General features: G+C 48.7%; 1 protein-coding gene across 2 annotated transcripts in view; it reads right to left on the reverse strand.

The window, feature by feature from the left end:
* Nucleotides 1-15,898, reverse strand: part of LOC132384087 (solute carrier family 22 member 6-A-like) — a 43,454-nt gene extending 27,556 nt beyond the window's left edge. The window contains exons 1-3 of one of the 2 annotated variants that reach the window (XM_059955420.1): nt 15,774-15,898; nt 10,529-11,056; nt 4-107 (exon numbers count right to left, since the gene is read on the reverse strand). In XM_059955420.1, the coding sequence (XP_059811403.1) occupies nt 4-107; nt 10,529-10,930 (506 nt within the window). In that variant the 5' untranslated portion in view covers nt 10,931-11,056; nt 15,774-15,898. The remainder of the gene's footprint in view (nt 1-3; nt 108-10,528; nt 11,057-15,773) is intronic. The other variant, XM_059955421.1, reaches the window with a different exon arrangement.
* Between the last annotated feature and the right edge of the window lie 887 nt (nt 15,899-16,785).

Here is a 16,785-nt window from a genome sequence, read left to right on the forward strand (position 1 = left end):
TACCTGTCGGAGAGCCTCCCGAGAATGATGGATCCCACCAGGAATCCGGCCATGTAGAGAGACTGCGCCATGTGTCTCAGCGATTTACGGTTACAGACCAGGTCCCACTGCCAAAGCAAGAACACCGCCAAGACACTCAGAGAGAGTGTAGGAAGCAATAGGAGCATAAGACCACCACTTAGAACCACAGAACATTACAGCACAGAAACAGGCTTTTGGCTGTGCCGGACCATTTTTCTGCCTAGTCCCACTGACCTGCACCTGGACCATATCCCTCCATACACCTCTCATCCATGTACCTGTCCAAGTTTTTCTTACATGTTAAAAGTGAGCCCACATTTACCACTTCATCTGGCAGCTCATTCCACACTCCCACCACTCTGTGTGAAGAAGCCCTCCCTAATGTTCCCTCTAAACTTTTCTCCCTTCACCCCTTACCCATGACCTCTGGTTTCTTTTCTCCCCTGGCCTCAGTGGAAAAAGCCTGCTTGCATTCACTCTATCTATACCCATCATAATTTTATATACCTCTATCAAATCTCCCCTCATTCTTCTACGCTCCAGGGAATAAAGTCCTAACCTATCCAACCTTTCTCTGTAACTCAGTTTCTCAAGTCCCAGCAACATCCTTGTAAACCTTCTCTGCACTCTTTCAACCTTAGTAATATCCTTCTTGTAATTCGGTGACCAAAACTGCACCCAATACTCCAAATTCGGCCTCACTAATGCCTTATACAACCTCACCATATTATTCCAACTCTTATACTCAATACTTTGATTTATAAAGGCCAATGTATCAAAAGCTCTCTTTACAACCCTATCTACCTGTGACATCACTTTTAGGGAATTTTGTTTCTGTATTCCCAGATCCCTCTGTTCTACTGCACTCCTCAGTGCCCGATCATTTACCTTGTATGTTCTACCTTGGTTTGTCCTTCCAAAGTGCAATACCTCACACTTGTCTGCATTAAATTCCTTCTGCCATTTTTCAGCCCATTTTTTCAGCTGGTCCAACTCCCTGTGCAAGCTTTGAAAACCTCCTCACTGTCCACTACATCGCCAATCTTTGTATCATCAGCAAATTTGCTGATCCAATTTACCACATTATCAGCCAGATCAGTGATATAGATGACAAATAACTATGGACCCAGCACTGATCCCTGTGGCACTCCACTAGTCACAGGCCTCCACTCAGAGAAGCAATCCTCTACTACCACTCTCTGGCCTCTCCCGTTGAGCCAATGTCTCATCCAATTTACTACCTCTCCATGTATACCTAGTGACTGAATCTTCCTAACTAACCTCCCATGTGGGACCTTGTCAGAGGCCTTACTGAAGTCCATGTAGACAACATCCACTGCCTTCCCTTCATCCATTTTCCTGGTAACTTCCTCAAAAAACTCTATAGATTTATTAAACATGACCTACCACGCACAAAGCCATGTTAACTCTCCCTAATAAGTCCCTGTCTATCCAAGTACTTGTAGATCCTATCTCTTAGTACTCCTTCCAATAATTTACCTACTACCGACATAAAACTTACCAGCCTATAATTTCCCAGATTACTTTTAGAGCCTTTTTAAGCAACAGAACAACATGAGCTATCCTCTGCAATTTCAACACTAGTTTCCTCAAGGTCTAAGGAAATACCCTGTCAGGTCCTGGGAATTTATCTTCTTTGATTTGCCTCAAGACAGAAAGCACCTCCTCCTCTTCAATCTGTATAGGTTCCATGACCTCACTACTTGTTTGCCTTATTTCCATTGACTCCATGCCAGTTTCCTTAGTAAATACAGACACAAAACAAACCTATTTAAGATCTCCCCCATTTCTTTTGGTTCCATGCATAGCCGTCCACTCTGATCTTCAAGAGGACCAATTTTATCCCTTACTATCCTTTTGCTCTTAATATACCTGAAGAAGCTCTTTGGATTATCCTTCTCCTTGACTGCCAAAGCTACCTCGTCTTCTTTTAGCCTTCCTGATTTCTTGTATTTTTTGCACTTTTTATACGCCTCTAGTACCTTATTTGCTCCCTGTTTCTGAAACATGTCATACATCTCCCTTCTTTTTTTTTGATCAGAGTTCCAATATCCCTAGAGAACCAAGGTTCCTTATTCTCATTCACTTTGCCTTTAATCCTGACAGAAACATACAAACTCTGTACTCTCAAAATTTCTCCTTTGAAGGCCTCTGACTTACCAATTACATCCTTGCCAGAGAACAACCTGTCCCAATCCACACTTTTTAGATCCTTTCTCATTTCTTCAAATTTGGCCTTTTTCCAGTTTAGAACCTCAACCTGAGGACCCAATCTATCTTTATACATGATCACATTGAAACTAGTGGTGTTATGATCACTGGAACCAAAGTGTTGGTTCACTTGGCACCTGAATCTCAAGTTCAAGTTTAATTCTTATTCACGTATACAGCTGAACAAAACAGCATTTCTCCAGGGACAAGATGCAAACCACGGTGCATGCAGTCACACACAGCACATAGAGTTACGAGCCAGCGCAGACAGTCACAATAAATAATGTTAGCACAAGTCCCTGAGAGGCATGGCCTGGAGCCACATTTCTGCAAGAACAAGCATGGCTCACCTCACACTGGGTCAGCTGCAGCTGAAGGTAATCCAGCTTATCTTTCAGGGAGCCAAGACCGGAGGGGAACACTGATAGAGAAAGCCAGCCCCCTACCCAGCACTGATTCCCACGTGCTCTGGGCTCTCCCACACTGCCTCCGGTGATCTCTGAAGATCTCATTCTGATCCTCAACAAGGTCAGTGCTAATTTATTTCCCCATCATCTCCTGAGGGTGGTTACCCTCAGGAGATAACATTCCCAACTTCGGATCTCCAACATCTCCTGATGGGGGTGATTCCCAATGATTCCCAACTTTAGAACATCGAACAGCACAGCATAACAACAGGCCTTTTGGCCCACAATATTGTGCCAATCCAATTAACTTAATAATCAAATGGGCAACCTATCTAATCCCCTCTGCCTACATAATGTCCATATCCTTCCATTTCCCTCACATTCACGTGCCTATCTAAACACACCTTACGTAAAAGCCTCTAAAGCATCAGCATCCACCACCACCCTCTGGGTAAAAAACTTGCCCCTTACATCTCCTTTGAACCTACCCCCTCTCACCTTCAATGTATGCCCTCTGGTGTTAGACATTTCAACCCTGGGAAACAGACACTCCCTGTCCACTCTATCTATGCCTCTCATAATCCTATAAACATCTTTCAGATCTCCCCTCAGCCTCTGACGCTCCAGAGAAAACAGCCCAAGTTTGTCCAGCCTCTCATGATAGCACATACCCTCTAAACCAGGCAGCATCCTGGTAAACCTCTTCTGCCCCCTCTCCAAAGCCCCAAGGTCCTTCTTATAGTGAGGTGACCAGACCTGTACACAATACTCCAGATGCAACCTCACTAGGGTTTTATAAAGTTAACATAACCTCCTGACTTTTGAACTCAGTACCTCGACTGATAAGGGCAAGGAGGCGATATGCCTTCTCAGCCACCCTACCTTTCTTGAAGAAATTGTTTCCGCCTCTGCCCTGAATATCTAAGCTCTCAGTCCCTCAGGCGGCAGCACGTCTCCACAGTGCGTGTTCTCTCCCCTCATCCACGGCATCTCCGGTGACACATCTGTTAAACCGATGTTTTCGGACGACACCACTGTCGCAGGAGCCGATACATCCAAGTCCCAAGCTGGACTGATGGTGCAATCTCAACAACTTCAAAGATTCAAAGTATGTACGCAGTATACAACCCTGAGATTCGCCTCCTTCACAGACAGCCACGAAACAAAGGAACACTACGGAACCCGTTCAAAGAAAACATCAAAAATGTCACCACCCACCCCAACATGCAAAAAATAAATAAATCAATAAATCATGCAAACTGCAAAAAAGAGCAGAAAACAGAGAAGAATATAAAACACCAAATGAAAAGAGTTCAGGCATACCCAGTTCTGTCCAGCGCTTGTTTCACTCGGTACCTGCAGGCCAATCAAAATCACCCAAATACCACAAAAAAAAAGAGTAACTGGAAACCAGAAACACATCATAACGTGAACTGCAGCATCCAATCCACAAACCATGTGGACTAAACCCTGCGCGAGATGCAGGACTCCAACACCTTCCTTCAGCAGCATCGAATGAGTGAGAGGGAGAGAGAGACCGTTCGAACGCAGGGACCATCCTCTGGGAGCAGTGAGTGAGAGGGAGAGAGAGACCGTTCGAACGTGGGGCCTTCCTCCAGAGCAGTGGACAAGAGGGAGAGAGACCGTTCGAACGCAGGGACCATCCTCTGGGAGCAGTGAGTGAGAGGGAGAGAGAGACCGTTGGAACGTGGGACCATCCTATGGGAGCAGTGAGTGAGAGGGAGAGAGAGACCGTTCGAACGTGGGACCTTCCTCCAGAGCAGTGAGTGAGAGGGAGAGAGAGACCGTTCGAACGTGGGACCATCCTATGGGAGCAGTGGACAAGAGGGAGAGAGACCGTTCGAATGCAGGGACCATCCTCTGGGAGCAGTGAGTGAGAGGGAGAGAGAGACCGTTTGAACATGGGGCCATCCTCCAGAGCAGTGGACAAGAGGGAGAGAGACCGTTCGAATGCAGGGACCATCCTCTGGGAGCAGTGAGTGAGAGGGAGAGAGAGACCGTTCGAACGTGGGACCTTCCTCCAGAGCAGTGGACAAGAGGGAGAGAGACCGTTCGAATGCAGGGACCATCCTCTGGGAGCAGTGAGTGAGAGGGAGAGAGAGACTGTTCGAACGTGGGACCATCCTATGGGAGCAGTGAGTGAGAGGGAGAGAGAGACCGTTTGAACATGGGGCCATCCTCCAGAGCAGTGGACAAGAGGGAGAGAGACCGTTTGAACATGGGACCATCCTCTGGGAGCAGTGAGTGAGAGGGAGAGAGAGACCGTTCGAATGCAGGGACCATCCTCTGGGAGCAGTGAGTGAGAGGGAGAGAGAGACCGTTCGAACGTGGGACCTTCCTCCAGAGCAGTGGACAAGAGGGAGAGAGACCGTTCGAATGCAGGGACCATCCTCTGGGAGCAGTGAGTGAGAGGAAGAGTCACCATTCGAACATGGGACCTTTCTCTGGGATCAGTGAGTGAGAAGGAGGGAGAGACCATTGGAACTCAGGGACCTTCCTCCAGGATCAGTAAGTGTGAGAGAGAGAGACACCGTTTGAACACAAGGACCTTCCTTCAGAGCAGTGGACAAGAGGGAGGGAGAGACCGTTTAAACACAGAGACCATCCTCTGGGAGCAGTGAGTGAGTGAGAGAGAGAGAGAGACCATTCGAACATGGGACCTTCCTCCAGGATCAGTGAGTGAGATTATTACCTTCCTCTTGGGACTAAATTTCCTCAGGAGAAAAGTATCTCCTCTCCACCCCCTCAACATCAACAATTCTAAAGTCAGCATCTCCTCAACATTCAGGTCCTGGGCATCAATATTTCACCAGACCTTATGTGGTGATGGAGAACCAGATGGCCTTCATTTACAAAAAGACCTGGCAGAGGATGTACCTCATGTTGCATTTTGTAAAATTCCATCTTTCCCAGAACGACCTGGTGCAATTCAATTACTTCACTTATTTGGAGATATCAGTGTGGAACAGTTCCTTCTGCCCCAATAAGATCACACCATCCATCAATCCACCCATTCAACCCCAGCTTGATCACAATTGTTAATTGGTAATTTACAATGACTTATTAACCTATTAACCAGTACCTCTTTGGACAGTGGGAGGAAACCCTCGCGGTCACAGGGAGAACATGCAAACTCTTTACAGATAGTGTTGGAATTGAATTCTGAACTCTGACACCTCAAGCTCTAACAGCGTCATGCCAACCATTATATTACTGTGGTATTACACTGTCACTGTAGAGAGCATCATCATGTCAGCCATTACTGCCTGGTTTCATACAGCATTCAAAAACTACAGCAAACTGCCAGGTCAGCAGAAAGTATGACTGGCAGCAGTCTACCCTCACTGCAGGACTTGGACGTGTCCAGGACTAAAGAAGCGGGCAGGGAAAACCTTCACAGACACTAACCACTTTTCTAAAGCTCCCTTCACGAAAGTGCCAATTAAAACAAAAACTTCACACCAAGTTAAAAGTTTCTTCCCTGGCCAGTTAATCTGATCAACCATTCTAGTTATCCCCCACCCCACCCTCCTCAATCGATGACCTGTAAACTGTAAACATTTTAAACCAGTGTTTTTCATCATGCTGTTTACATCGTAAACTCATGCTGGTATTTATGTATTTCAGCACATTTTATTACATATCCGTACTTTAACCTCCATCTTTATCTTTTGTATAATTCTTTCCTCTATATGATTTTTATTAAATGTCACACACTGACCAACACCCCACAGCAAATCATCAATTTTGTGAGTAAATGTACACGGGGAATCAAGTTGATCTTTGCAGTTACCACAGCGACTGACATCTCCCCATACCTGGATAGTGCACCCGTCCACAGTTCCTGGAGTCACCCGGCAGGGAAAAGGCCCTTTGGCGCATCTGGTCCATGCCATCTAAGCTGGCCCCATTTGCCCCATATCCCTCTAAACCAGGGATTCCTAACCTGGCATTCACGGATTCCTCAGTTAATGGCAGAGGACTATGGCATATGACTTTCCTATGCATATACCTGTCCAAGTGTCTTTTAAATGTTGTTAATGTAGCTGCCTCAACCACTCCCTCTGGCAGCTCATTCCGTGGACTGACCACCCTATGGGTGAAGAAGTTGCCCCTCAGGTTCCTATTAAATCTCTCCCCTCTCACCTTAATCCTGTGCCCTTTGGTCCTGGTTCCCCAACCCTGGGGGGAAGACTGCATACATTCACCGATTTAAGCCCCTAGGGGTTTTATACTTCAAGTTTAATGGACGGTCATTGTGGGAGCGGACCCTGTGTGAGTGGGCCAGCGGGGACATGGCTTGGGCAAAGGTGCCAGAGGACCTAGGTAGATTTTTCAGATAACTTCATTCCTTCCGTCCTTGCTTTCTGTTTAGGAAAGGCAAGCGAAGTTGGAACAGCTTAATGAGGCTCTATGAAGAGATAGGGGATTCAACAATTGGTGAATGGCAGGTTTTTGTGGAGGGGAACTTGATCTTCTATCCAGAATGAGACCCAGGACTAGATCTTCAGTTCGGGAATGAGACCCGGGACTAGATCTTCAGTTCGGGAATGAGACCCAGGGTAGATCTTCAATTCGGGACCCAAACTGAACACGGTGCCCCGTATCGGGCCTCACCGATCTTTCAATTGTAACAAAACATTGCTAATGTAACGTAGCTCAATAGAGTGGATGTGGAGAGGATGTTTCCTATAGTGGGGGAGTCTGGGACCAGAGGACACAGATAGAGTGGATGTGGAGAGGACGTTTCCTGTAGTGGGGGAGTCTAGGACCAGAGGACACAGATAGAGTGGATGTGGGGAGGATGTTTCCTGTGGTGGGGGAGTCTAGGACCAGAGGACACAGATAGAGTGGATGTGGAGAGGATGTTTCCTATAGTGGGGGAGTCTAGGACCAGAGGACACAGATAGAGTGGATGTGGGGAGGATGTTTCCTATAGTGGGGGAGTCTAGGACCAGAGGACAGATAGAGTAGATGTGGAGAGGATGTTTCCTATCGTGGGGGAGTCTAGGACCAGAGGACACAGATAGAGTGGATGTGGAGAGGATGTTTCCTATAGTGGGGGAGTCTAGGACCAGAGGACACAGATAGAGTGGATGTGGAGAGGATGTTTCCTATAGTGGGGGAGTCTAGGACCGGAGGACACAGATAGAGTGGATGTGGGGAGGATGTTTCCTGTGGTGGGGGAGTCTAGGACCAGAGGACACAGATAGAGTGGATGTGGGGAGGATGTTTCCTGTGGTGGGGGAGTCTAGGACCAGAGGACACAGATAGAGTGGATGTGGAGAGGATGTTTCCTATAGTGGGGGAGTCTAGGACCAGAGGACACAGATAGAGTGGATGTGGGGAGGATGTTTCCTATAGTGGGGGAGTCTAGGACCAGAGGACACAGATAGTGGATGTGGAGAGGATGTTTCCTATAGTGTGGAGTCTAGGACCAGAGGACACAGATAGTGGATGTGGAGAGGATGTTTCCTATAGTGGGGGAGTCTAGGACCAGAGGACACAGATAGATTGGATGTGGAGAGGATCTTTCCTATAGTGGGGGGAGTCTAGGACCAGATAGAGTGGATGTGGGGAGGATGTTTCCTATAGTGGGGGAGTCTAGGACCAGAGGACACAGATAGAGTGGATGTGGGGAGGATGTTTCCTATAGTGGGGGAGTCTAGGACCAGAGGACACTGATAGAGTGGACGTGGAGAGGATGTTTCCTATAGTGTGGAGTCTAGGACCAGAGGACACAGATAGTGGATGTGGAGAGGATGTTTCCTATAGTGGGGGAGTCTAGGACCAGAGGACACAGATAGATTGGATGTGGAGAGGATGTTTCCTATAGTGGGGGGAGTCTAGGACCAGAGGACATAGATAGAGTGGATGTGGAGAGGGTGTTTCCTATAGTGGGGGAGTCTAGGACCAGAGGACACAGATAGAGTGGATGTGGAGAGGATGTTTCCTATAATGGGGGAGTCTAAGATCAGAGGACACAGATAGAGTGGATGTGGAGAGGATGTTTCCTATAGTGGGGGTGTCTAGGACCAGAGGGCAAGGCCTCAGAACAGAGAGGAGGCATCCATTTAGAACAGAGATAAGCAGGAGAAATTGCTTTAGCCAGAGGATCTGTGGTATTCAGTGCCATAGCCAGCCGTGGAGGCCAAGTCATTGCCTGTATTTATGGCAAAAGTTGATAGATTCTTGATTAGTTAGGGCATTGTGGCTGAGAGGGAAATGGATCAGCCTTGAGGAAATGACAGAGCAGACTCGATGGGCCAAATGCCCTAATTCTGCTCTTATATTTTATGATTAATGGTTTTATAACAATGATGTTACACTCCTCAAGAAGGTCACCCCTCATTCCCAGCACTGCGAGGAATAAAGTCCCAGCCTGTCCAAACTCTCCCCATTGGTCCATTTACATCTTCGTAAATCGCCTCTGCACCCTCGGCAGCACAACAATGACTTCCTGTATAACACACACACGTACAATGCTGGAGGAACTCGGCAGGTCAGGCAGTATCTATAGAGGGGAATGAACAGTCGATGTTTCAGGCCAAGACCCTTCATTGGAACTTGAAAAGAAGGGGGAAGAAGCCAGAATAAGAAGGTCGGGGAGAGGGGGAAGGAGCCCATGCTGGGGGTGTGACAGGTGAGACCGGGTGAGGGGGAGGTGGGATGAAGTGGGACACTGGGAGGTGACAGGTGAGACCAGTTGAGGAGGAAGGTGGGTGGGTGGGGGAGAGGGGGGATGAAGTGAGACACTGGGAGTTGACAGGTGAGACCAGGTGAGGGGGAAGGTGGGTGGGTGGGGGAGAGGGGGGATGAAGTGAGAAACTGGGAGGTGATCGGTGAGACCAGGTGAGGGGGAAGGTGGGTGGGTGGGGGAGAGGGGGGATGAAGTGAGACACTGGGAGGTGTTGGGTGAGACCAGGTGAGGGGGAAGGTGGGTGGGGGAGAGGGGGGATGTAGTGAGACACTGGGAGGTGACAGGTGAGACCAGTTGAGGAGGAAGGTGGGTGGGTGGGGGAGAGGAAGGATGAAGTGAGACACTGGGAGGTGATAGGTGAGACCAGGTGAGGGGGAAGGTGGGTGGGTGGGGGAGAGGGGGGGATGAAGTGAGACACTGGGAGGTGATATGTGAGACCAGGTATGGGGAAGGTGGGTGCGTGGGGAGAGGTGTGAAGTAAGAAGCTGTGATGTGATAGGTGGAAAAGGTGAAGGGGTGAAGAAGGAGGAATCTGATAGGAGAGGGGAATAGACTGCTCCTCCTTTCCTTTCTCCCGTGCTCTGCTAACCTGGTCTGGATTTCCAGCATCTGCAGAATATCTTGTGGTAATTCTTTCCTATAACAGGTCAAACAAAGCTGTGCACAACATTCCCAGCGTGACCTCACCAACATAACGTCCCATTCCCTGTACTCATTGCCCTGACTATTGAAGACCAGAGCAGCAGACATTTCCTTCACCACTTCCCACCTGTGACACTGCTCTCTGAAAGGGGGAAGGTTGGCCAATGAACGCAAACAGCTTTCGAGGCAGAACAGGCCCCCTCTCGCCCAAATTTGATCAGTCCTTCTGATTGCAAAACTTGGCCACGGGCTGTCCAGAGGCCGGCTGCGAAAGAAGGAAGGTTGGACATGGGGCTAGCAACCCCATTTCATAAAAGCCCAGAGCTACAGAAACGCCAACAATCTGCAAAGACTTCATCCCTGAGAGATCTTCACCTGGGAAGATGGGCTTCACCCGGGGCCCAGGTCAGCGGACTCTGGTTAGCTACTGTAGGCGGCCAATGTCCAGGAGGGGTGATGGGACTTAAGCTAAGATCGGATTGCAAAGTGGTCATCTGAAACGTACCTCTGTGACAATCGTCATTGTGAACTGGGAGCGGTCGTACACCCACCCATCAGTGCACGCCTGTGTGACAGGTTGGCTCCCGTTGCCCTGCGTCTCGTTGGTGCCCAGGAGATGCCACTGTGGGGAGGTGTACATGCGGCACTTGTCCGGCCTCCCTTCCTCGTCCAGGGGCAGGAACACCCGGAGAAACTCCTCCTTCAGTGGCTCCTCCGTCACATTGAGGTACCGCGAGCCCTCAGCTCCCAGCTGCACCCTGCACCGGTGGTCAGGAACAGCGGCCACAAAGTTCTGCAGGAGGTTGTGGGTGGCCATGATGGCAATTGGGATAGCGAGGAGAACAATGTGAACGTTGTGGAATCTGCCCGCAGTCCCCACCTTCTCCAGGACACCTGTGAAGCCCATGCTTCCCTCGTGTGGGCCGGGAGACGGTCGCTTTCAGAGAGCCTCTGTCACCCGGGAGACCGCTTCGGGAGGTGGCAGTCTTTGGGTACAGGTTGGCATCGGCAAGTTACAGCAACATCCAACCTGCTGGCAACAGATATACCCGTTAGAGTGGATGTCAGAATCAAGTTTACTGTTGTCTGCACACGGGGAAGGGTATCGCACTTGCATCCGTACCACAGACATCAGAGAAGCAACGTTCAGGAAGAAAGCTTCTAATACACACATCTTACAAGAAAGAACACAATCTGCACAAAAAGTTAATATCATGAACTTAAGAGATTCAGGACATCCAGAGCAACACATGCACCAAGTGCCGGAGGAACTCAGCAGATCAGGCAGCAGGGATGGAGAACAGTAAACAGTCAACGGTTCAGGCCGAGACCCTTCATCAGCACTGGAAAGGAAGTGGGCAGAAGCCAGGGTTAAAAAGGAGGGAGAGGGGAAGGAGGACAGACTGGGAGGTGATAGGTGAGACCAGGTGAGGAGGAAGGTGGGTGGGTGGGGGAGAGGGGGATGAAGTGAGACACTGGGAGGTGATAGGTGAGACCGGGTGAGGGGGAAGGTGGGTGGGTGGGGGAGAGGGGGGATGAAGTGAGACACTGGGAGGTGATAGGTGAGACCAGGTGAGGGGGAAGGTGGGTGGGTGGGGGAGAGGGAGGATGAAGTGAGACACTGGGAGGTGATAGGTGAGACCAGGTGAGGGGGAAGGTGGGTGGGTGGGAGAGAGGGGGAATGAAGTGAGACACTGGGAGGTGATGGGTGAGACCGGGTGAAGGGGAAGGTGGGTGGGTGGGGGAGAGGGGGGATGAAGTGAGACACTGGGAGGTGACAGGTAGAAGAGGCAAAGGGCTGAGAAGACAGAATCTGATAGGGAGGGACAGGGGACCATGAGGAATGGCAAGGAGGTGGGGAACCAGAGGGAGATGATGGGTAGGTGAGGAGAAGAGTAGGGAATGTGAGTGGAACTAGAATGGGGATTGGCAGAAGAGACCAGGAGGGAGAGGGGGAAATTACTGAAAGTTAGAGAAATTGATATTCGTGCCATCAGATTGGAGTCAACCCAGGCGGAATATGAAGTCTTGCTCCTTCAATCTGAGAGTTTAACCCTAGAGTTTGGGAAAATTTCCTCATCCGGGAAAGAAGGTGAGAGGTGCCAAAAATGGACTCAGATTTATCAGACATCAAGTAGACCCAAGGGTACAAGCACCAGCTCAAGCACAGGAGAAATGGGGTGGGAAGACCAGAAACATAGAAAACCTACAGCACAATACAGGCCCTTTGGCCCACAATGCTGTGCTGAACATGTCCTTATCTTAGAACTACCTCAGCTTACCCATAGCCCTCTATTTTTCTAAGCTCCATGTATCCATCCAGGAGTCTCTTAAAAGACTCTATCGTTTCCACCTCCAACACCGCCACCGGCAGCCCATTCCACGCACTCACCACTCTCTGAGTACAAAAAGTACCCCTGACATCTCTTCTATACCTACTTCCAAGCACCTTAAAACTGTGCTCTCTCATGTTAGTCATTTCAGCCCTGGGAAAAAGCCTCTGACTATCCACATGATCAATGCCTCTCATCATCTTGTACACCTCTATCAGGTCACCTCTCATCCTCCGTCGCTCCAAGAAGAAAAGGCCAAGTTCACTCAACCTATTCTCATAAGGCATGCTCCCCAATCCAGGCACCATCCTTGTAAATCTCCTCTGCACCCTTTCTATAGTTTCCACGTCCTTCCTGTAGTGAGGCAACCAGAACTGAGCACAGTACTCCAAGTGGGGTCTGACCAGGGTCTGATATAGCTGCAACATTATCTCTCAGCTCCTAAACTCAATCCCAAGGTTGTTGAAGGCCAATGCACCCTATGCCTTCTTAACCACACAGTCAACCTGCACAGCAGCTTTGGGTGTCCTATGGACTCGGATCCAAAGATCCCTCTGATCCTCCACACTGCCAAGAGTCTTGTCATTAATGCTATATTCTACCATCATATTTGACCTAACAAAATGAACCACCTCAAACTTATTTGGGTTGAACCCCATCTGCCACTTCTCAGCCCAGTTTTGCATCCTATCAATATCCCGCTGTAACCTCTGACAGCCCTCCACACTATCCACAACACCCTCAACCTTTGCGTCATCAGATTTAATAACCCATCCCTCCACTTCCTCATCCAGGTCATTTACAAACATCACAAAGAATAGGGATCCCTGAGGCACACCACTGGTGACCGACCTCCATGCAGAATATGACTCATCTACAACCACTCTTTGCCTTCTGTGGGCAAGCCAGTTCTGGATCCACAAAGCAATGTCCCCTTGGATCCCATGTCTCCTTACTTTCTCAATAAGCCTTGCATGGGATACCTTATCAAATGCCTTGCTGAAACCCATATACACTACATCTATGGCTCTACCTTCATCAATGTGCTTAGTAACATCCTCAAAAATTAAATCAGGCTCGGAAGGCACGACCTGCCTTTGACAAAGCCATGCTGACTATTCCAAATCATGTTATGCCTCTCCAAATGTTCATAAATCCTGCCTCTCAGGATCTTCCCCATCAACTTACCAACCACTTTGTCTATAATTTCCTGGGCTATCTCTACTCCCTTTCTTAAATAAGGGAACAACATCTGCAACCCTCCAATCCTCTGGAACCTCTCCTGTCCTCATTGATGATGCAAAGATCATCACCAGAGGCTCAGCAATCTCCTCCCTCGCCTCCCACAGTAGTCTGGGGTACATCCCATCTGGTCCCGGTGACTTATCCAACTTGATGCTTTCCAAAGCTCCAGCACATCCTCTTCCTTAATATCTACATGCTCAAGCTTTTCAGTCATCTGCAAGTTATCCTAACAATCGCCAAGATCCTTTTCCGTAGTGAATACTGAAGCAAAGTATTCATTGAGTTCCTCTGCTATCTCCTCCGGTTCCATACACACTTTTCCACTGTCACACTTGACTGGTCTTATTCACTCGTGTCTTATCCTCTTGCTCTTCACATACTTGTAGAACGCCTTAAGGTTTTCCTTAATCCTGTCTGCCAAGGCCTTCTCATGGCCCCTTCTGGCTCTCCTAATTGCACTCTTAAGCTCCTTCCTGCTGGCCTTATAATCTTCTAGATCTCTGTCATTACCTAGCTTTTTGAACCTTTCGTTAGCTTTTCTTTTCTTCTTGACTGTACAGCCTTTGTACACCACGGTTCCTGTACCCTACCATCCTTTCCCTGCCTCATTGGAATGTACCTATGCAGGACACCATGCAAATATCCCCTGAACATTTGCCACATTTCTTCCGTATGTTTCCCTGAGAACATCTGTTTCCAATTTATGCTTTCAAGTTCCTGCCCGATAGCCTCATATTTCCCCTTACTCTAATTAAATGTTTCCCTAACTTATCTGTTCCTACCCCTCTCCAATGCTATGGTAAAGGAGATAGAATTGTGATCACTATCTCCAAAATGCTCTCCCACTGAGAGACCTGACACCTGACCAGGTTCATTTCCCAATACCAGATCAAGCACAGCCTCTCCTCTTGTAGGCTTATCTACATATTGTGTCAAAAAACCTTCCTGAACACACTTAACAAACTCCACGCCTCTCACTCTAGGGAGATGCCGATCAATATTTGGGAAACTAAAATCTCCCACCACAACAACCCTGTCATTATTACTCCTTTCCAAAATCTGTCTCCCTATCTACTCCTCAATGTCCCTGTTACTATTGGATGGTCTATAAAAAACACCCAGTAGAGTTATTGACCCCCTTCCTGTTCCTAACTTCCACCCACAGAGACTCCATAGACAACCCCTCTAGGACTTCCTCCTTCTCTGCAGCTGTGACACTATCTCTGATCAACAGTGCCACACCCCCACCTCTTTTGCCTCCCTCCCTGTCCTTTCTGAAACATCTAATGCCTGGCACTTGAAGTAGCCGTTCCTGCCCCTGCACCACCAAATCTCTGTAATGGCCATAACATCATAGCCCCCAGTACTGATCCACGCTCTAAGCTTATCCGCTTTATTCATAATACTCCTAGCATTAAAATAGACACATCTCAAACCATCGGTCTGAGCGCATCCCTTCTCTATCACCCGGCTATCCTCCGTTTCACATTGTCTCCAAGCTTTCTCTGTTTGTGAGCCAACCTCCTTTACCTCCGTCACTTCAGTTTGGTTCCCACTCCCCAGCAATTCTAGTTTAAACTCTCCCCAAAAGCCTTTGCAAACCTTCCTGCCAGGATATTGGTCCACCTCAGATTCAAGTGCCCCCTGCTCCAGCCACGCATTTATCCTCAACTTCACTCTATTCCTATACTCACTGTCACGTGGCACAGGCAATAATTCCGAGATTACTACCTTTGTGGTCCTGCTTCTCGACTTTCTTCCTAACTCCCTGTAGTCTGTTTTCAGGACCTCTTCCCTTTTCCTACCTATGTCTTTGGTACCAAAATGTACCATGACCTCTGGCTGTTCTCCCTCCCACTTTGAGATACCATGGACACAATCAAACATCCCGGACCCTGGCACGTGGGAGGCAAACTACCATCCGTGTTTCTTTTCTGCATCCACAGAATCGCCTGTCTGATCCCCTAATTGTAGAGTCCCCTATCACTACTGCCTTCCTCTTCCTTTCCCTACCCTTCTAAGCCACAGACCCAGACTCTGTGCCAGAGGTGCAGCCACTGTTGCTTCCCCCAGGTAGGACGTTCCCCCCCCCCCCCAACAGTACTCAAACAGGAGTACTCATTGTTAAGGTTAGCATTAAATAACGGAACAGTGTTTACCACAGGCACTCACCTCACCTCCTCATGCGAGGATGGGGTCCTGGGAGAACGAACAGGAATACACAGGCCAAGTCTGAATCAGGGACCTTCCAAATGCAGTGGCCAGTCGTGAGCACAAATGAACAACAGGTAGTGACGTGGTTTCATGGACACCTTCCAGGATTCCCTGTGTGAATGTACAGTTCATCAAGAGCAAGTCCACTGACCCAGGAGGACATACATTGGTGAGGGATGGTTAACCCTATGTAGACATGGGCTTTGACCACCATACGCTTGGTGCATTTCTCCTTGGAGACAGACAAAGGGCACAGAACATTCCTGCACATTATCACAAACACAAGAGATTCTGCAGGTGCTGGAAATCCAGAGCAACACACACACAACGCTGGAGGAACTCAGCAGGTCAGGCAGCACCTAAGGAGGGGAATAAGCTGGGCTGTACATAGGGAGGCTGGAAGGAAATAACAGAGGAGTGTAGAGTTAGTCGGTGGAGGTGTCGATCAGACTCACTGCTTGGGGAAAGTAACTGTTTATGAGTCTGGTGGTCCTGGTGTGGATGCTACGCAGCCTCCGAGATAGGAGATGGGAATGGGACAAACCGGTATAAACTTTGCCAGTCCGGCACACCAAACTTCAAGGAAAATGACTAACCCACTGTCTAGAAGGTAGAAGGAGATGAGTTATACAGCTCTCGTTACATGCACATGCAGGTCAACTCTTTGAGTGATTATGCAGAAAGAATAACTCATCTCCTTCTACCCTGGGCCACGAACTTATCAATCACCCTTGCTGTGGACACTTTCTGGAGGTCCAAGTTCCGTATGCTCCACGACCGCTGGACTAAGTGTGTAAATGTAGGAGGGGACTGTGTAGAAAAATAAATGTGCTAGGTTTTCTAAAGTTGACTCACCTACCCTGGGCCACGAACTTATCAATCACCCTTGCTGTGGACACTTTCTGGAGGTCCAAGTTCCGTATGCTCCACGGCCGCTGGACTAAGTGTGTAAATGTAGGAGGGGACTGTG

This window comes from Hypanus sabinus, chromosome 31 (assembly GCF_030144855.1).
Source record: "Hypanus sabinus isolate sHypSab1 chromosome 31, sHypSab1.hap1, whole genome shotgun sequence".
Lineage (NCBI taxonomy): Eukaryota > Metazoa > Chordata > Chondrichthyes > Myliobatiformes > Dasyatidae > Hypanus > Hypanus sabinus.